Below are 22408 nucleotides of genomic sequence, written 5' to 3'. Positions count from 1 at the left end.
CATTCCATTCAAAAGAAGGGGAAAAAAAAATAGAGATTGATTACACTGGTCAAAAGAGAGAAAGATGTCAAATTTGCCATCACTCCAACAGCCTTTGCAAAGTATAGTTTTATAAACGTACATTAAATTTTTAAAAAATGAAAATATATATATAAAAAACTGCTAGATTAACGATGTTAACTATGGAGACATGTCAACGTCTGTGAAATGGGTGCTGTTTTGGTGCAAAAAAACATTTCTTGTTGTCAATGTTGAACAGTTTTGCTGCTTATTTTTGTGGAAACCGGATATATTTTTTTCAGGATACTTTGATGAAGAGTTCAAAATAAAAGCATTTATTTGAAATAGAGACCTTTTGTAACATTATAAATGTCTACTGTGACTTTCAATTGCTTTAATACCTTTATTCAGAAAGGTTGCATCCATTTCTTTAAAAAAAAATATTTGCCATCAAACAGTTGAGCACTGCCGTGTGTGTATCCTGTCGCAAAATGTGGCGAAAAGTCCTACACGACGGTAATAATGTGATTAAGGTGTTTACATGTCTATACTGCACTTCAGTAATGCAACTAAAATAGGAATACTCCACATGTCTTAATTCAATTTCTGTTTACTTCGAATATGACTTTAGCCGGATTAAGGTAATCAAAAATCTCTGTTTACATTGTAGATTCTTAATCAGATTATTGTCTTAATCGTGTTAAAATCGGATTATTGTTGTCCATGTAAATGTACTCATTGATGACTGCAGTGCAAATTTTGATGAGAGTTAATTTCCATTAGTTATTTTATCTACAGGATGTCAGATCTAGAATTCTGAAGATTGTTCTTATGAATTACCTGTGCAGCATCTCTCTACTAATAGTCAAACTGTGAGTTTCATTACTTCAAAATAGGGCTGTGCAAAAAAATCAAATGCGATTTTCATGCTCATCTCGTCAGTAAAGCCGGTTCTGTGATTAGTAGTAAATCTCCAGCACGTGCTTTCAGATGGAGCGGCATTTACTACACAGAGCCGTAGATCACTGACAAGCTATAATCACAGAACTGGCTTTACTGACGAGATGAGCATGAAAATCGCATTCGATTTTTTTGAAAAGCAACAATTAGAGCACAGACCAGGTGACCCATAAAACACACCCTGAAGGCTAAATACATGTTCTGTCCATGTCAGATGGTCTCATCTAGTTCACTGTGAATCATTCATCACTCACATGTAGCCGCTGGAGCATCTCTTTCAAGAATTCATGTGCTCAGCCTGCCATGCAGATATTGCCCAACATGGCATGAAGCTTCACTCACACCAGACGCTAAAAGCATCATTACACAGATCACTCCAGGTGCGTGGCGAGCTGGAGGCCAGGTTCATCTCGCAACAATCTCAGCCAACATGCTTCACAAAGCAAAAACAATTACACCTAAATGACCATCAATTGGCAGTTCAGCAAATCTTTCATGCACTAGACAGCACAATGGTTTTTCAAAGGTTCAGACGAACCAGCAGGAGTTTGTGTGTTTAGTGTAAGAGATGAGGCTTTCCTCAGATAATATGTCATCTATATTACTAAACAAAACATAATTCACAAAGGGGCGGGGAATGTGAGGGCTCATCAGCCAATCAGGTTTAAGGAAGTTCATCCAGGTTACTTCAAAGATCAACAAGTTGAGTCCAGAAGTTTTACTACCTTCCCCTTACAAAAATGTGCCACTGTATAGTGAGTTACCATGGTAAATCCAGTCGATTTTAATAGACTTTAATTCTATTATCATGTCCCAAAAACCTTGGTGTCCAAAAAACATGCTATTTAATATTGCTATTATCATGAACATGGTATTACCATGATACAATTTCCAAATGAATATTATAATGGGAAAAAGTATTTTCATGGTACCAATTTAAAACATGGTATTATCATTGTATCATATTATAAACATAGTATTATCATGTCCTAATAAATAGTTCCATCATGTCAAAACTAAACTAAACTAAACTAATAGTTTTTTTTATGGCACCATTAAAAAACATGGTATTACCATGATATATAAAAAAAAAACAGTATTATCATGATACTTGTCCAAAAACAAAACAAAACAAAAAACAATTATTATGGTTCAATTTCCAATAAAGCATGGTATTACCATGGTAAAGAGGAAAGTCCAAATAATAATAATAATAATAAATAACAAATTCAGAAAGGTTGCATTCCATTTCTTAAAAAAAAAAAAAAAAAAAAAACTTTACCGACCACAATCTTAAAATATTTATATATTAAATGTAAATATTTTCATGTATGTATTGTGTTGCTGAATGCATATTTAAATGTATAAAAATGTGTTTAACTTGCATTTACATTTGGAGTAATGATAAAATATTCCAGTACAATGCGAAGACATTTCATCCATCTTTTTACATATAAGAGAGGCATCAAAAGCCCCAGGTTGGCTGGCTCTGGACCCAACTAAGTGCAGCAGCCACGCTGAAAAATCCCTTATGGCTTCCCAATGCTATGAGCTAGATGCTCTCTCACCACGTACTGAGTAAACAATTCACTCTTGCTCCAAGCGAGACACTGGGTACAATGTCAGTGAGTGATTTACAAGGCCACGGTTATATCAGTATTTCATGCTCATCTCGTCAGTAAAGCCGGTTCTGTGATTAGTAGTAAATCTCCAGCACGTGCTTTCAGATGGAGCGGCATTTACTACACAGAGCCGTAGATCACTGACAAGCTATAATCACAGAACTGGCTTTACTGACGAGATGAGCATGAAAATCGCATTCGATTTTTTTGCACAGCCCTATTTTGAAGTAATGAAACTCACAGCTTGACTATTAGTAGAGAGATGCTGCACAGGTAATTCTTAGCTGAGGTAACACTTAGCTGAGATATATAATGTAGCATTTCAGTAATTAAGCTATTTTAGTACAAGCGGTGTCTGTATTTTTGTGATTGTGCTACAATGAAGGAAGTACATTCATTTCAACGGTGATCAAACTGACTGGAACTACCTATGCATTAAACTGTTTAAATGAATATGAAGTTGACTTTTTTTGTTCTAATGATATTATGGCTTTTAAAATGGTTAAACAGCTTTAAGTTGACACTTAGTAATATACTGTAAATACATGTATATAAAAAAAACATTGTTTAATGTTTTTTGGCCATCAGGTCATGCCAGCATCAATTTGTTGTTGTAAGTTCAGGGCATTGTAGCAATGATATATATACAGCAAGTTATACATAAAATTCACACATACACCCCACTTTGACGCTTGATACCTAATAAAAATAAAAGCCAGAAATGTGAATTGATAAGTCAGAAAAAGTTAAGGAAGCCTTACCTCAACAGGGCCAATGGAGTTGAGAAGGTTCATGAGTTGTTTGTTGGTTGTGGTGGTGGATAAACCTTCAATGCAGACGGTGCTTCTCTGACAATCCTGAGCTCTTGGGTTCTGCTGCATCACACGCCCCCCACCACGGCCACGTGCTCGACCCCGAACTACCACCTGTGGACATCAGGGAGGGGAATATTGAATAATGATGGAAAGAACAATTAACAGTACACTCTACACGCTAACAAACTCTTTGATATTATTAAAAAAAATAAGAGGAGTCAGTGCTATAATATGATGCTGGAACTAAGGATCTGATTTGTTTAACTCACTGTTATATCCATTAGACATTTTTATACAGTGGTTCATAGGAAATATCACAATTTAGTAACTGCTCTTAAAAACAGACATTATAATTCATACTCATTTAATGTTAATATTATCAGAGGCATTGTTAGACTTCCATGGTTTAACCATATGATCAAATGGTTGCAAAAAGCCAGGTAAACCATATTAACTAATTTCCTGTAGCCTTGATTTAATTACAAGTTATTAAATAACCAAAGCTACAGCATATTAGTTCATAAACTTCCTTACTGAAAACACTTGTTTATTGTTATTTGTGCTTATGGTTAAAAAACTAAAAAGTGTATTTGCAACATCAAGACGAAGTGCTTTTTGTCTGAAATTGGAGAGAAAGTCCACCAATCTCTTCAGCACTTTACTGATTAAGCCTGTGAAGCAGCTAGAAGCAAGAGAGTTCTGAAAAAGGCCATCATTAAGTCACGCCCAGAGTCTGCTAGAGGCCATGTGACAAAACCTGGTGAATGAAAATGATGTGGTCTGTTGAGACTCAAGCTGAGCTCTTTGGCCTTGAAAGCAAAGCTCTGTGCTGGTCGCAAACCAAAGACAGACAATGTTTCAGCATAAGCCTTTCATTTTATAAGACAATAAAAGTAGACACTGGGTACAATGTCAGTGAGTGATTTACAAGGCCACGGTTATATCAGTAAACAGCAGAAAGTGTTTAGAATATCCGACTCAACATGAGAGCTCAGGCAGATGCAGCAAGACAGTCCGACTGAGACAGCGTGAGCGGCTGTGTGGGAAGGCGCTCTGCTGTGACTGACTGACACATGTTAGCACTGTATTTATCCCCTGGGAATGGACTACTGTACAGAGACAGCAGCGTGCTGAAAAGGCCAAGGGATCTTCATCTCTTCTGCTTCAGCCCGTCAATATCATCACACCTGGCAGTCTGTTCCATATCATTACTGCTCCTGCTCTCCTCCAAAACAGCTACCAGTCCCCTGGGAGAAGCAGTGACACGGCTGAGCCATAGCAGGAAACCAAATCTGCCATCTTTACTAGTGCTGAAGCGTGAGGGAGAGAACCACTTAGAGCAGCTCTTTATGACGGGAAAAAAAAAATAGGAAATGGTACGTCTAATAAAGAGTGCAGATGTGAATTATATATTCTGGAGAACACTATACAAGTCCAGGAGGAACAGCAACATTTCCACAAAAAAAAAAAAAAAGAATAAATACAATTCATGTGTATTCAAGTGATAATGGTCAGAAAATGACCAATTTCTAGGGATGCAACGATACCATTTTTTCAGAACCGATCCGATCCGATACCAGAAATTCTGAGTATCGGCCAATTCCAATCCGATCCGATCCGATACCAGCACAGTTTTTTTTAAATCAATGTAGAATTTCTATACTTCTGTATGTTGACCAGATCATCAGTTTTGTGTGTGTTAAACACAATCTGCTAAATATAGACAACTTCATATTAATGAAAAATAACAACAACAAAAAAATAGATAATCATAATCTACGACAAAAAATACTATTATAAACTAGGTTAGTGGATAACTCAGCAGCAAAAGTTATCCTAGAAAAATCATGGGTGCACAATAATTTTATAAAAACATTAAACTGAACTAAACATTTAGTGAAACAACATTATTTAGTGGGGAACAAATAAAAGTTAATAAGTGTTGGACTAAATCTGGTAAAATGTTACACATTGCTCTTTGTATTGTTGTAAAATACATTCATGAAAAACAAGTAGCCTAAATATATATAGGGCCAAAATATATATTAATTATATATATATATATACTGAACAAAATTATAAACGCAACACTTTTGTTTTTGCCCCCATTTGTCATGAGCTGAACTCAAAGATCTAAGACTTTTTCTATGTACACAAAAGGCCTATTTCTCTCAAATATTGTTCACAAATCTGTCTAAATCGGTGCGGCTTTGTTCTGGTTTGCCGGTTGGTCACGAATTTCCACAAATTCAATAATATTTAGGCATTGTTTCTTTTCCTAAATCCTCACCGTCTAACCCTCTAATTTCGCAGGTTTATTTTATTGTCATTCACTTTTTATCACTGTTTTCGCATCTCTTACTGTGGTAAACATGCGGAAGGGAAATGAAAGATTTCATGGCCATGAATTAAGAATTTGTTCGATGTATTAATTTGTTCCCTCATTTTAGTTAAATCATGGGTTATTTAAGGAACAAAATTAATGAAACATGGACAGTGGCCACAAATTAATAAGTCGTAGGAACGAATTAACAAGTTGTAGGAATGAATCCTTCCCCCGCAGCTCTGCAACCTTCACCTAATTGTTTCAAATATGAAACAATTATCAGGGGAAATGACTGTTACTACATTTCTATTGCATTCTATGTTGAAGAACTTTGTGTTGTTTCTATTTTAATGTACTTTTAAAGTTTAAATCACATTAAAAGCTTAATTTGTAATTATGAGTGAATGATGATGCATTTATATACCGTCACCGTCACTCACAGCCGCTCGCACGTGTTTTGCGCATGAGCCGCACGCAGCCCAAAATTAAACTGCTTAATCGACCATCGATAGCTTTAATCGATTGCATCTCTTATCGACAATTAATCGATCATTGATTAATCGTTGACATCCCTAATACACACACACAACATATGATAGATATAACAGAACAAAAAAGACTATTAATAATCTTTCATTGCGCAAAATTATAATACAAAAGGGTATGGCTCCAATACAGAGCGGCACAAAGCACTTATGCGCATCCCATTCGCAGAATGATGTGCTTGAAGCAACACAGAGTCACAGCGCGCAGCGCTCCGCATAGAAAATGAAGAGATATTGCTGCGTAGTGTATTATATCTGTGCAATATTTTATTGAGCCTTTTCTTTTAACAGTTTTAAATCTCAGTTATTGTGCGCTCGAAGAGAGTTTAATCTTTTTGACTGTAGTAACTGAACGCGACACGCAGTTTGAATTGAACTGAAGAACACTTAATATATAATGCACGAAAAATTTATGGTGTTTTATAATGTTTTTGTGCCTTTCGTGGGGCTTAACAATAACACAGCATAGTATACGCACAATATCTGATTTGGAACGGTCTCGTCTGACCGATACCCGATCCGACAGAAAATGGCAGTATCAGAGCTGATACCGATACTGAGTATTGGATCGATGCATCCCAACCAATTTCATGGGTAAGTTCAAACCACTCTCTCTTCCACTTCCTGACAAAGACATGAATCCTTTGAGAGCTAATACAACAATGAAAAGCAAAATATGTGTGTAACTGATGTTTTATGTACACAACCATTCAAACATTTGGGGTTAGTTTTTTTTTTAATGTTTTTGAATGCCTCTTATGCTCACCAATGATGCATTTACTTGATCAAAAATATGTTAAAAACAGTCATATTGATGAACATTTTCACAATTTAAAATGACTATTTTAAATGACTAAAACTACTGTTTTAATATATTTTAAAATTTATTCCTTTGATGTTAAAGTTATATGGGGCAGTCGTTGGCCTAATGGTTAGAGAGTCGAGTCGGACTTGTAACCTGAAGGTTGCGGGTTCGAGTCTCAGGTCCGGCAGGGATTGTAGGTGGGGGGGAGTGAATGTACAGCGCTCTCTTCCACCCTCAATACCACGACTGAGGTGAGACCCTTGAGCAAGGCACCGAACCCCCAACTGCTCCCCGGGCGCCGCAGCAATATGGCTGCCCACTGCTCCGGGGGTGTGTTCACTGTGTGTGCACCTGGACGTGTTAAATGCAGAGCACAAATTCCGAGTATAGGTCACCATACTTGGCCACACGTCACTTAAACTTTCAGTAGTCATTACTCCAGTTCTCAGAGTTACATGATCTATCAGAAATCATACTAATATGTTGATTTGGTGCTCAAGAAACATTTCGTATTATTATTAATGTTGAAAACAATTGTGCTGCTTCAGGATTATTTGATGAATAGAAAATTAAAAAGAACAGCACTTATTGGAAGTAGAAAACTTATAACATTATAAATGTCACTTGAGATAAATTTAATGCATCCTTGCTGAATAAATCAATAATTTCAAAATAAAAAAAAAATCTCACTGACCCCAAACATTTCAACGGTGGTGTATTTTTTATTCTTGGGGCGCCACAGAGGAGGATGAGAGATGGGGAATTTGATCTGATTTCCTTGTAAACAAGTTAAATGCACTGCTTTCTGGCAAGTTTCATCATTTTCCTCCACAGTACACAAAATGCATAAAACATTTCACAGTTACAACTTATGACTAACAGAAATTTGCTTCCACCATAATGCTTTAATTCTGACGTTCCCAACTCGGAAAGCCGTGGCTTAAAGAAAGTCGTAAATACATTACTTTCGACATGACTTGAAATCACCATTAGTATCAGGGCTTAGTGTCAGCTGTGCAAAATGGCATTGTGCACCTGTCCAATTAAGGACTTATGAGAGTAATCCAGATTCAATGTCATACCCGGTTCATTTGGTTTGCCACGCCACGGCCAGCCTGTTGTTGATTTTGTACACCACCAGTTGCCATGGTAACTTTCCTGATGGGACCAAGTCTCTGTTGGGGGACAGGCCGACCAATTGGTTGTTGCTGCTGCTGTGGGGGACCAGTGTTGGGACCGGCATCTGCCTGCTGAATACAGAGGAGACACATCTTACAACCCACACAAAGAAAATCTCCAGCGGCATACACAAAAAAAAACAAAAAAAAAACATTACAGTCTATCATGAAGTCTGATTTTATCACAAATATTCAAATGTAAACTGCTTATATCAAAAGTTATCATTAATACAATGGCAGTCTTACAGCTCACCAAAACGTACACAACGTACTGTGATCAGTTTAAACTGGCACAGCGTAACTGAATAAGCAAACAAAGACACAATAAGAGACAAACGTGTTGAATTATGTGATGTGTTCGGTATAGCTGAATTAGACCTCTTTCAGAACAGTGATGACTGCATCTCTGAGCACAGATGGCATGGAAGTGGACCTGTTTGAGATAAACTGCCTCTGGCTCTTCCTCGAAATTCTCAGTCATTCTGTTTCCTCATCTGCAGGAAAACCTTTCAAAGTGCCTACGTTATCTGATGGCTGCTGGCAGTCTTTAGATGTTGAAGGCCTTGAAAATGGCCAGATTTAAGTTTTTCACAGGACCACTGAATCTCACAAAAAGGGCTCTTTTCATACTGTATAGGGCATGACAATGTATTGTTGAATGTTAAAGGTTTTTGTGTCTATATGTTACCGTAGATATGCGAGGAAAAATATTTTTTTTAATTTTAAATTGAAACGGTAAAATTAGACCCTTGGGATAAGATGCACAGAAGGTCCAAAGTGGTATGTTCTTGCTTCAGATATTTTTCATTTAATTCATTGAGTAATTTCTGTAATTCTAGAGTTATTTTTAATAGTTCAATGAGTTAGATGTACATTTCTGACATCTCTATTCATTAAAACCTATAGGCTAAGTGAAATCAGTCTATTTTAATGCATAGTGTTGCTATCATACAATTTAATGTGTAATTCTTTACATAAGTCACAGAATAAATGATTCTTTCAGATGATTATCTTTTACTGGGATTCTGCTTTGCCTGTTAATTTTCTTGTAACTATTTAACTAAATTGTCTAAAAATATTTAAAACTTTAAATATATATAAATGAATATCAAAAGTTATTTTCTATATTCTGCAAGTGTTTACCCAAGGGGGCTTCTAGCCCAGATAAGGGTTTTTTGAATATTTTTTGTGTAATTTTACATTGTGTGCAGTAACGATTAATTTAACAAATGTTTCTACTAATTTCCCTTAACACAATGGCTGATGTATCCTGCACATGTTAACGTATATCTAAATATGTTACATGTTAATTTAAAAGTACACAGTTTAACAAACTGGTCTGTCTGTGACAGTAGGTTACACGCAGACACCATTTGTTATATAGAAATTATGTAACAGTTAATGTTTTACTGACACATAAAGCTTAGTTTTAATCCAAATGGTGCATGTGCGGAGTGAACAAACAGTAAACAAATGCATGCAAAAGAAGTGCTCTCTCTTTCTTTCTCTTTCCTTCTTAGAAAATATGTTATTGAAATGTACTATTGGGGGAAAAAAAGACAATTTAACTACAAACTTTTAAAAAATGTTGGGGAGAAAGAGATGTTTCTTATGTTGAAATAAGAATTTAATGTTTAAATGAGAATTTGTTTTATATATATATATCAATCATAGACATCCTTCTTGAAAATCTCCACTCGGTTCCCTGTTTGTTCTGTCATCAGTATTTTTTTGGTGTGGAAACAAACACTGCATGGTATCGGTTTTCGTTACAGGAACATTTTAACGAGAATGAGTATGAGTGCATTAGCTGTATCGGGCCTGACAGCAATGCTAGTATTGTCTAGGTGCCTACATTTATCCCTAAATTTAATATTGTCCACTACAAAGAGAAGCAAACATCAGCATATATTCCTTATCTGACAGCAACACTTATATTCAGGCTGGTAAAGCATTAAATACTGTATGCTCCCTATAAACACATTCCTTCAGTCTACAACAAAGACATAATGGCCAAACCTGCTACATTCATCCTTTTCTCCCCATCTGTCTTTCAAAACCATGTGCATTATCTCAATTGCGTCTCCATGAGAGGGGGTTAATGGATTAATCTTACTCGATACAAAATCCACACCTTCAGATTACATCTATCAGATGGTACGCCACAGGCTTTGTATTCTTCCTGATGAAAATTTAATTTGCTCTTATCTGTACGGCTAAGCTGGGGAAAAATACAAATCCGCCCAAACTGCCATCTCCCTTTCTCCCAGACTCTCGCAGGTATTATATTACACCGATATCAACATAGACGAGGAAGATTAATTGCAGATGTCCCCAGACTGACACCTATTCTAACACACTTCAATGATGAGCTGATGGATGAATAAACCGAGAGGCGAGACGAGATAGATGAAGAGAGTAACACCGAGCGAGCACAAGTTAGAAGGGAGAACAAGAAAGAGAGATAACATTGTCAGGCAGCTGAGGTTGACAGCAGGAGAAGAGAAGCACCTAGAGGATCAGATTCTCTCGGTCTGACACCCCCTCCCCCTTCTTCCTCTTTGTCAGTCAGAGCCACGGCACTTCAGATAGCTGCATGTAGCTTTCTATTAACTAAGTTGACACACAGTTATCTTCATCCACAGAGATTCTGCACTCAAAGGAAATATTTAGCTTCGCTTCAGGAAGGAGACTGGAAAAGAATGTTTTCTCCTCATTCAATGCAGCAAATCATCTCTTAGAGCCCATAAATCATCCTTGGGTCCTTCTTTTCTTGATTGAGATGCAGAAAATGTCCTGCCAGATTTGTAAATAACCAGCTCAAACTCTAGTCTTACTGCTAAATGACTGCTGGAACCCTCAACATAAACGTCCATTAGGTCTTTCTCAAACTGTCACGTAAAATATCGCCTTGACTTAAAGAAGACACAAACCTTTACAATGTCTGGATCTGTTGTCACTCAAAGTAAAGGCTCAAATGCCAAGCAACTCGCTTTAATGACGCCAGAATAGTGCCATTTATGGGCTTAAAAGGTAAAAGTGTTCTGTCAATTAAGTGTGGTGTCACAAATCACAGCATAGAGACCACTTTCTGTATTGATTCTCTCAAAAAGAGAAAAAAGCATTATACTTTAAAGAGTTTTTAGCTCTAAAAACTTTAGTGGTCAAAAAAGTAGACCCCTTGACTTTTAGAGTAATTGGAAATCCTGCTTGTCGAGTTCAGAGTTCTTTGATTTATTCTATAAAGAGCTCTGGTGAATTTTCCAGGTTGATTATCATTCCAACAAAATTATTGTAATCACATGGGTGCGAATTAACTCACGTCTACATCTGTAGTGTGCACCTTTTTTTAATCATTTGCATTGTGTATAGCGTTAAAAGGGATAGTTCACTCAAAAATGAAAATCCTGCCATTTTTTACTAACCTAATGTCGTTTCAATCCTGTATGGTTTTTATTCCTCAGTGGAACAAACAAGGGGATGCTTTTCGAAGAATGTTCACACTGCTCTTTTCTGTAGAGTGAAAGTAGATGTGAACCAGAAGCTGTCTTAACAAAAAAAAAAAAAAAAAAAAAAACACCAAAGGACAAAGACAAAAATAATTGAAAAAAATCAGTGGCATATGAACTTTAAAGATCACATTTAGAGTTTAAACCGGTAACAAATTCACTCACCTCTCCTAGAAGCTTAACTACTCGCACTTTCTGTGGAACCTGTGGTGATTCTATACTGCTCGCTCTTTGCATCACTGTTCTCTTTCCCCCAGGCTGAGGCTGACCCACTGGCACTTCTGATGGGCTGGTCTGAGCAGCACCTTGTCTTTGAGTGTTTTGTGGGGTCATGGTCCTCTTCTGCTGTGGTTGCCATTGGCCCTGCTGGCTGGCTTCAGGACCAGCGTTCTGTTGCTTCTGCGGCCCAGACCAGCCTGAAGTCTGTGCCTGAGGATTAGTGTTCTGCAGCTGGGCCTTCACATTTGGATGAGGGGAACTAAGACCTGACGAAGGGTTCTGGGGGGTACCGTTAGAGATCAGTGAAGGGACCGGCTGTGGGGGTTGGGCTGCAGGGTACTGTGTGGGGTTCTGAGTTTGTGGAGTCTGGTTTGGGTTCTGGCCACTTATCCGTTCCATCAGTTCTTTTTTGCGCATACCAGCCTGCATCTGTCTGCGCTGCTCTTTGCGCTTGAGGATCTCTTCTCGCAGGCGCTTCTGTTCTTCGATCTTCAGTCTGTACTGACGTGTCTCCTCATCTTCATCTGGGTCCTAAACAATGATGAACAAATTCAGGAGTCAGCTTTATTTTTTTTGGCTGGATGATAAAATGTGCAAATATACAGTATGTTTAAGCTAGTTTAGTTTTAGTGTAATCAAGCTTAAGTGTTCATCTCTCTGCCCAAGTATACACAACAAATCTGAAGGATTGAATACAGTTTGCACATCACTTCCTTTGGTGCACACACACAACAGAGGTCAATTGTAGTCCAATTAAAATGTATACATGCTGGACAGTCAAGCTACATTTGCATTATCTATATTTATTTGTCTGAACTGGTATGACATCAGTCTGACAAAAAAAAAAAAGATTTCAGTCAGACTAAAGTGACTGAAAAGACAAATTATTGCTTTTAACTGACTAAAATTTAAGGTAAGCATTTTCAAAAACCTTTACTTGTCTGTTTTAATGCCTTGACAACTTATATGGTTATTTTCATGGCAAAACTAAGGTCAGAAATGAAAAAAATAATCTTTATAATCTATTTTCTTAAAAAACAAAGCTTTTACAGAAAGTATCAGCACAAAAAGGTGAGCCAATCAGCCACAACAACAATAGGACTATGCTACACGTAAACTAACCAATGAGTGTATTGCAGTGGAATAATGCAGTTCAAACATAACAAATATAGCATTTTAAATAGCGGCTACTGCAAAAGTCTATGGGTGGAAAACATGCTGAATGTTAACCCCTCCCACATGATCATGCTACGCAGTATTACCTCTGGAGTGGTGTTTGACTGTGCAGCTGGACACTCTTTCTTCATCTCAGGCACACTGAGCTGCTCTGGTGCTTTGGCAGCTCCCAGCCCTTGTGCCACAGATCCTCCCCTTCCTGCTGGTCCAGCACGGGCAGCCTGCCCTTGTCTAACATTCTGTGTTGCCATGGTAACAGGCTTTGCTTGCCCACTAGGCACTGGCGGGCCGTTATTGTTGCTTGTGGCGATGGGCAGCTCACGGAGGTTGCTGTTGCGTTGAGGGGGAATCTGCTGCAGTGGAGAAGGAGGCATCTGAAGAAGAGGAGGTGGTGGTCATATATATGGGTTGACATTCATAGAAGTACTGCAAAGACTGAAAATCGGTCAATTGACAGCAGTTTTGCTCAAAAAGCTTTTGAGCTGACATAAATGAAAAATGTTTATTTATAATAAATATTTATCTTGCCATCTTGCTCACTGCAACAAATACACATTTGAATGGCTAACCATTTTGGGTCTGGCATGGTTGTTTCGTTGCTGGTTGCCCTGTGGTCGGGACTGCATCTGTCTTTGATTCAACTGGCGGAAGTGGGGCTGAGAGAGGTGCACCATAGGATGTTGGTCCCTTGGGTGGTGTTGATGGTGCTGCTGGTGTTGGGGTGGAGGCTGGGAGTGAGGTAGACCCTGGAGGGGCAAGTCCTGTCTGTGTTGCTGGTGCTGCTGGTGCAAGGATTGATGGGATAGTGGCAGATCATGATGCAGGGGCAGCTGCATTAGACCCTGAATACCACAAAACACAAAGAATACAGCCGGAATAAGACCTAAAATCAAATATACATAAAATAATATAAAGCAAAGTTGTAGCCTTGAGCATGTGAATGAATTAGATCCAGCTTAAGGACATTTACACTGAAATGTAGGCCAGTCATGATTGAGAATGTGGGTACCCTTGAAGTCAGCGCTGTATAATATTTCAGTAGTCTTACAGACAGATAATTTGTCACTATTATCTGAATTTACAACTCAAGCCAAGAAAAATAACACCAATTTGTGTTTAATGACAATTAAGAATAAATATTTTCATTAAAGAAAGCTAGACCTCTGATGTGTAACAACTAACCCAGTGACCTCAAATAACCATGAACTGATAAACAGTGCTAACACAAGAGGGCAGTCTTGTCTGCTGCTTAAAATGAAGACTGCAGCTTCTCCTTGCACAGGCGACCACTACACCTACATGTCTTACAATAACAGGTTTCCAACCAAGCTAAAACACCTTAGGTATGGCTCTTTGCCATATACAGGACTGTTCACAGAGTTTGGGGTCAGTATGATTTTTTTTTTTTTTTTTAAAGTTTTGAACAGTAGTGCATGACTGCCGTATTCCCTACTAAATTTCAGGATTGTGGAAAATACAGAATTACAAAATAAATGTAAAATAAAAGACACTGAAAACTCTTTTTTCCTATACTACATTTTTCATGCCAGTTCCATGCTATGCAGTAAATCAACATGCAGAGTTCAAAATTTGTTTATTTCTGGTAAACTGACTTACTCTCTGGCGTACCTGCATACCAAACTGCACGTGCTGGGGGCTAAAGGGGGGTCCCTGCTGTTGGGGCGAGAAGGGCTGTCTGTGACCCACAAAGCCACGGGGACCAGGGGGGCCTCCATGCTGCGGGGCCAAACCCGGCCGAGGGGGCTCTCTCTGGAAAATACCTCCTCCCTGAGGCCCTTGGTTCTGCCCAAGCCCCAGAGAGCCAAATCCAGGACTTCGGTGTCCCCCTTGTGGGGGGAAAGATGGAGGGCCTTGCCCTGATAACGGAAGAACACTGTTATTCATGAGGGGGGCAGGGCCTGGCTGGTCAAACATGTGCTGGCCCGAAAAACGTGGCTCTAGAAAAGAGAAAAGAAAGGAACAAAAGACATAACGTGAATGAGAAGCCAGAAACCTACAGCATCAATTCTGACTGCTTCAGTTGCTGGTAAACGACTGGATGGAATGACAAAAGTCAAAACAGGTATTCAAAACAATGCAGGTATAGTCTACGCAAGCAACCAGTGTGACCACCTTAAATTGACCTTACCACCAGGGAAGAAGTGCTCTGGATCCCGATGATGTGGCGGTGGTCCTCTCCATTGCTCCTGGGGGAGGAGAGGCCGCTGAGGTGGGCCAAAATTCCCTTGGAGATGTTGCTGGAAATCAGGAGGAGCCTGGAGGAGGACAGCCAAAAGCAAAAATCACACTGACTCCACAGAAAACATTATGACTATTTCAGCACCAAAATATTATTGTTGACACATGAGTTTCAAAGCCAAAAAGCTTCTTATTTGTGCTCATTTAAAATGTAACTCTTCACATTAAGATCATAACCATCAGCTTATACCACTGAGAAATCTTTTAGGCAGAAAGAAAACTATTTGCATATACCCTTGAATATAAATCTTTATCCATTCTCAGCGCTTACCTAACCCATTGCTCATAAAACTCAACCCCCCTCTACCTTTCCAGAGGAAAGACAGATAACGATCCTTACTAATCCTGCAGTTGAATATGAATCTCCTCTCCTTTATTCTTTGAAAATATCCTTTGCTCTTAAGAAATTAGCCTTCGTTCAAAAGAGCCACACTCCAGCAAATTGTGATGCTTAGCACCTCTTTACTCATTATAAATGACTTAAGATGCAATCAAACTTTTAATCCACGTTTCAGCTCTGATCTTCAGTCGGCCAGTGAGTGTCACCAAGGCCAGCCAAGTTGCTTAACAGAAGGTCAATCAGGCAGCTTAGCTAAGCAACGGCCAGAAGGGAGCGAGAGAGAATCACATTGTTATTGTGGACTTCATTGCTCTATTCAAAAGGTCAGCTCCTATAACACAATGAGAGCTTAAGTACATTCACAATACCTTTGCAAGTTTGCATTCATTTGATAAAAGGAGCATGTCCTTTCGGGGGGCTAATCTTTTGTAAATACCCATGGATCTGTTCAATATGTAACCAGTTATGATCTGCCTGGGAGATATAGAGGGAGTGAGAAAGACAAATGCCAAGCATGAGCTGCTGCCATTTTGAAGACAAGCCTCATGTGTCTTAAAATAAACTCAGCAACTTATTCATTTCTGCTCTGTCTTTAGGTATCTGACAAATTCTCATAGATCAAGGTAAAAAAAAAAAAAAAGAAAAAAAGAAATTATAAACGTATATATTCAAAATCATTCAGAACATTACAGCCTGTTACCGATAAAAATGTTATCAACACCAACAACAGCCATCTTTAGAAAAATATAACTGAAGCATCTGACATGGCATTTATGTTTGTTTTCACAGACTGTTTAATGCTGCTTATTCATTTTGATTAATAGAATACAAAAAGTGTTTTTGTATTTGGGGAAATGGCTCTTCATATTCTGGCTACATAGACAAAACAAACTAAGAATAGTCTATGAATTAGTTTCATGCTTTTTACGAATTAGAAAATCAAGACTTCACAGTGGTTGTCTTAGCAGCGTAAAAACTATTTTAACAGTGAATAAATTGTATACAGAAAGCAAGGAGAGATTATTTCCCATCATTACCTTCACTCAAAAAAACCTCACGTTATAAATCACAGAAGCTGTCTACACTGTGAAATGAATCTCTTATTTCACCTCTGCACTTTATGATGAGAATTTATGAGAGTGCAGAATTCCGTGAGTGCGGTGACTAATCTAAACGCCTCTGATTAGCCACTGCATTCATTCACTCAACAGAAACGTGTGTGACTGATTATAATGCTGAGAACACTGAGGAAAAAAAAACATGTAAAGGAATCAGATGCAATGTAAGCAGATCTAAATGTAATGCTACATTAAACACTTTTCATTTAATTTTCACATTTCACTTTAACGGCAACAGCGGAAGTAGATTTAGTTTAATTGTGCTTTATCTTAAATTTTGGTAGTATTTTTGCCCCAAGCCCTCATTAATTTCTGACCCTGACATACAAACACAAAACATCAAATATGAAAAACAAATTTCTTATATTTCTAGACAAATTCCTTCCATATTTCTATAAGTGTTTTCTATAAAAATGTTCTATATATACAAAAATCCTTCTAACGGTGCTACTTTCTGACATAATAAAAGCAATTTATCCATCCGATTTACTAAAGAGTAATATACTAATTCTGCTAAGAGCAGTATCAAACATAAAATACCATATAAATATGTAGAATGGAGATTAATATTAAAAAACTCTGCAGTAGTAAATATTCATAGAGAAATTATGGATCAGCCTATTGTAAGATGAGATGTGATCATATGCTAATGTATGATAATCAAGTGCCCAGAGGGCTAATGGACACCGCTCCCTGCAAAATGCCAATGGCATTTTAAATGGTGTCTTGTCTATACCAGACTGGCTATGAGAGGCAGACAGCTGGAAATGTGTCATGAATGTGTGTGTGTGTGTGTGTGTGTGTGTGTGTGTGTAACTTCTTTCATATTCAGCAATTTTAGGAATGACCAATCATTTTAAATGTCCACAATGTGTCTAAACAAGGGGTCACAGTACATGAATAGTTGGCAAACACATGGACATAAACTTTCCTTTTCACAATCAGGAATTTAGGTTAGAATTTATAAGAGAAAGTGTATATTTTAGGTGATGTGACATCAGTTTTTACAGTTAAATGGATCTGCTGTGTGATCATTTTTTCCTTCTTTTTAATGCCATGCCAGCTTCACGGCGAGAGCCAGGTTCAGTTATTCAAAATTAAAACTAAAGATGTTTAAAATAATTTTTTTCTAAATACCTTAAGACTAAATTTGGATTTACTTGGAGTACAATCCAGTAAAACGTGTTTTAATGGACCGTGGATTCTGACAAGATGAAAACTTTGGGAAATTCTCTCTTGATAGTAAAAGTTTATATGAGTCTTGAGTGTCCTATCTGACATTGTGTGTAAATGACTTGATCCCAGTGATCATCAAAATTAAATGCCCCCCTCCCCCAACATCAAGTTTTATTCCACGTAATTTGTTGTTTAAGCACTGATCCCATGAATGAAAACTTTGAATGTAGCACTGCACAGTGCTCATGTCACTGCCATATTCCAAACTGAAACACTGAACTTTTCATCATTTACACAGAAATAGTAAAAAGGAAAATCAAAGTACTTTTAACAGAGAGGAAAAAGAAGAGAACCGGGGAAACAGAGTTTAGGGGGGTTCAGAAGGCCTCCTCCTCAGCAGTAATCACTTTAGCTACAGCACGGGCAGCTGCCTGATGGTTCCTCTACATCCTTACACACAAGTAAAGGGCTTTTACATATGTTCTGTGTTTTCACGGTCTCCATTTAGATTTCAACTGGCAGATTCAGCTTACATATAAGGATGTGTTTAGGTTTCTAGAGACATGCTATACACACAGCAAGACAAATATTGCTTTTGGTGGCTACATGGCAGTCAAACCCAGAAATACCATGATGTAACACACTGCAGTTTTATGCAGAGTGAAATCACTTAATTGTAACAAAGCAACATGAGATTACTTACCGGGGGTCTCTGTGGACCGATGTTAGGCCTTGGTTGGTTCTGCACAGGAGGCATTGAGGGAACTGAGATTAAATGGAAATAGAGAAAGCACGAGTCAGACAGAAAAAGGGATGCAGAACCAGAGAGTGGGGCGAGGTAACACAGACACCATGAAAGTCTCTTCTTGCCACGCGTCTAAACCATGGTTTGTCACAGCTGGTCACAGAGAGAGGGCTGTTCTGCTGATTAAACTGTGCATCTCTCTCTCGAGCAGACTGGGCCACCTAATGAGATAAACTGACAGTCAAAAGGAGTAATTTCGCTGTGAATCATTTCACCTCCGCAGATGTGTACATTTCAGAAAGCTGGTTTAATGCTGATGGACTGCCTACAGAGTGAAGGCCATACCAAAGGGGGAAAAAAAACTCTTAAAAGGACCCGAGCGAAAATGCGAGTAAGCATTTGGCCTAAAAGTGCAAAGGCCTAAAAATGAACGGAATCTGCTTAAGTCGTGAAATAAGGAATACTGTTTCTGGGTCCAAGCCTATACTCATTTAAGTTGAGAATACCATGTCAACAGCCGTTTATGAGCACTATTTAATCATGATGTCACATTTAACCTAAGCTTAAAAAAATTACAGTGTACACTACAGTCTCCGGGCTCACGGCATCCCAGACATCAATACTTTTACAATCCATAAAAGATGAATCACTGTCTGGCCATTAAAGGTCAGGATCATGATTTTTTTTTAGTAGTATTACACCACACCGTGAGTGTATATTAGCACTGTTAGCCGTTTGTTTTTGGCACCTAATACAGCATTTGGAAATGATGGCGTGTGATGTCAGACTTAAAGGGGTCATGAAATATATATTTTTTAAATGATTTCATATTGTTTCCTGAGGTGCGCTTATAATCATATGGGTTTTTTTCTCCATCAAAAACAGTCAGAATTTAGAGATAAATGGTCATTTTCAACCCTGATTTTAGCCCTCTGATTTGAATGCTCTGTTGGAAGGGCATGTCTAGCTGTGAGACTTCAATATAAATGACTACTGCTGTGATTGGATAATATCTTTGCATATGAAATGAGTATTATAAGTGGAACTCTCTTGAAAACTTTACTGCATTTTTACTATAACAGCCAACAAGATTAACTGTGAAAAGTGTTGATTATAGCATTATTTAGAACTACTCCCATTGAATCAAAGGCTGCAGTGCTGCACTGTAGCCAGTTATGTCTACTGAGTACACAGTGCAATGACCTCCTTATTGCAACGTGATTTCTGTAGTCTCACCGATACTTTCATCATAACTAATGCAGTGAAAACAATGTAAATAAGAGACTCGTTGAGCAGTGTAACATGCAGAAATCAAATCACTGATAGGCTGGTCTCGAATTGACTGCTTCAGCAATTTGAAAACTATTCTTTGAACACTTTGTTTATAAATTAATCATGATATAGATAATAGATGGTTTTCAAGCTACTACCAGGAACAGTTGTTGAACATTTAGTCAGTGGCTTGATTCACTAATGCATAAACAGCAGTAAACTACTTTGGACAAAGAACGTCTGTACATGAGCCCTAACATATTACACCAATCACAGATCATGATGATCATGAAATGCACTTTTTTTTTTCTCCGAGGTTAGTTTATAAAGTTTGCTAAGTGTTTTGCACCAAAAAAGGCCTTCATTTGATGGACAGAGAGGAGTTGTTTAGAACACTTCCTTGATTACATACAAGAATGACATGTGTTAAGGACCGTGTCGAGGAGAATAGTGGCAATGATTTTCCTGATTTAAAATCTGGGTGTTTAAGAAGGGTAGAAAGGATAACTCATATTTTGAACAGGGGAGTTAGTTTTGAGTTCTTAAACTTGCAGTATGTTTTTATTGCAGAGTAACCTCTATTATGTGTAAATACCAAGACAATTTTGATTCATGACCCCTTTAACAAGCGGACAGGCACTTTACAATGTCAAAGACATGTTACAGCAGATGCTTAGACAGCCTCCATTCACCTAACTACAGTAGTCAACATTTGAAGTGGATCAAAACCTTTCATCAAAGTTGTCCTAAAACCCGTTCTTGTCTTAGGACAACTTTGATTCACTTTTTTGATCCACTTCAAATGTTGACTACTGTATATAAAAATCAGGTTGGTGGTCTTTGGGGCCATACCTTGCACAGATGAGGAGGAAGGTCCTCTGAAGTGAGGGTTGATGTGAATGTTCTTGGGATGATGCTGTTGATGCTGCTGGTGTTGGTTGGGATGTGCATGTGAGTGCCTCAGCGGTGAGTTCAACGAGCGTGGTACGTGCGTGTCATGTTGTGTTCTGGGCCCCGGGGAATGGTGGGCCAGACGTGGCATCAACAGCTGCAGCGGCTGCTGAGGAATTGGAGTGCCCGGATCCGGGAATAGCCCAGGACCTCCACTGCCCCTTGGACCAGGCAGACGAGACTGATGGTGGTGATGCTGAAGTGGAGGAGTCATTCTGAGTTGCTGCTTTAAAAAAAGAGAGGCGAAACAGAAAGACCATCAGTCAATAACATAAGCTCATTCTCTTTCACCCCAAAAAATCATTATCTTGTAGTGTTGTGACCCAGAGTCTCAAGATGACCCCTTTAATCAAGTAATCAATCATAAGAGCCATGTGACTGGGAGTGAATCTGAATTAAATGAGCAGTTTAGGAATACAAAATGTTCAAGTACGTTCTTAAAAAACATGCATTGCGCCTCTGTGTCCCCGTTGATTTATGCTAAAGGACAATATCCTATTTCAAATGATGACTGAAGGATTGACTCCTTAAACTCACAAATACACATTGTTGTCTCTTGAAAAACGTATACATTCTAGATTTATTAACTTGTACTCATAGACAGGGGTGGAGGGGAATTCAATAAAATCATTACAGCAGCGCTGCTATCTATATACCACTGTTTGAAGCATAAAGTAAAAGAACACATCAATGTCGAGGAATGACAAGTTATGTCAAAAGCCTGAAAAGGCTTGCCTTCTCTATAAAAGAAAATCAGCTTTAAAAAACGAGAAAAAAAAGGTGCAGCGCAAACGAACAGCTCAAGCGCAAAGGGATTACACCCTCGACAGATATTTAATAATAAAATAAGCGCAGGAAGCTAAATCCTTCAGCAAAGTACAAATTTAATTTGGTGTAATGCTTCCTCAATGGACTGCCGCCAAGTTATTTGCCATAATCCATATATCAACATGGATAAGGGGGAGTGAGAACGGTGATAATTGCCTTTTACTCAAAAGCAAACTGACTCCACTCCACAAGGGTGAGACAAGACACAACTGATGCATAATCTTTAACAGCCTCAAAAGGTAAATCTAATTTCAAGAGAACTGCCTGATCACCAAGGAAGTTAAAATTTGTGTTTGCAAACAGAAAAGCTGTCACTACTAAAGTGTCCACTGTCTAAAGTGTCAAATGTTGTAAAGAATGTTACCGTTTATACTAGAGCCCGACCGATATATCGTTTAGCCGATATTATCGGCCGATATGAACCTGTCGCCGATATATCGGTATCGGCGAATATGCCGCCGATACGCCACTGACATGAAAATTTTTTTTACAGAGCATTTAACACAGATAAAATGCTTGAAATGGTGTAATTACTTAGTTTGTCCAGCAGAGCGCACTCCATTG

General features: G+C 38.2%; 1 protein-coding gene across 6 annotated transcripts in view; it reads right to left on the bottom strand.

The window, feature by feature from the left end:
• The window catches only part of LOC107742130 (RNA-binding protein 33-like), a 51889-nt gene that overhangs the window by 4311 nt on the left and 25170 nt on the right, over nt 1-22408 (bottom strand). Inside the window, exons 9-17 of one of the 6 annotated variants that reach the window (XM_016555025.1) lie at nt 20918-21242; nt 18752-18813; nt 15305-15431; nt 14773-15113; nt 13725-13997; nt 13242-13529; nt 11926-12510; nt 8156-8323; nt 3344-3508 (exon numbers count right to left, since the gene is read on the bottom strand). In XM_016555025.1, the coding sequence (XP_016410511.1) occupies nt 3344-3508; nt 8156-8323; nt 11926-12510; nt 13242-13529; nt 13725-13997; nt 14773-15113; nt 15305-15431; nt 18752-18813; nt 20918-21242 (2334 nt within the window). The remainder of the gene's footprint in view (nt 1-3343; nt 3509-8155; nt 8324-11925; nt 12511-13241; nt 13530-13724; nt 13998-14772; nt 15114-15304; nt 15432-18751; nt 18814-20917; nt 21243-22408) is intronic. The other 5 variants (XM_016555028.1, XM_016555029.1, XM_016555030.1 and 2 more) reach the window with 5 other exon arrangements.

This window comes from Sinocyclocheilus rhinocerous, unplaced genomic scaffold, assembly GCF_001515625.1.
Source record: "Sinocyclocheilus rhinocerous isolate Xijiao unplaced genomic scaffold, SAMN03320098_v1.1 scaffold256, whole genome shotgun sequence".
Classification (NCBI taxonomy): Eukaryota; Metazoa; Chordata; class Actinopteri; order Cypriniformes; family Cyprinidae; genus Sinocyclocheilus; species Sinocyclocheilus rhinocerous.
The sequence above is the reverse complement of the archived record's forward strand: the minus strand, read 5'-3'. Positions and strand labels throughout refer to the sequence as shown.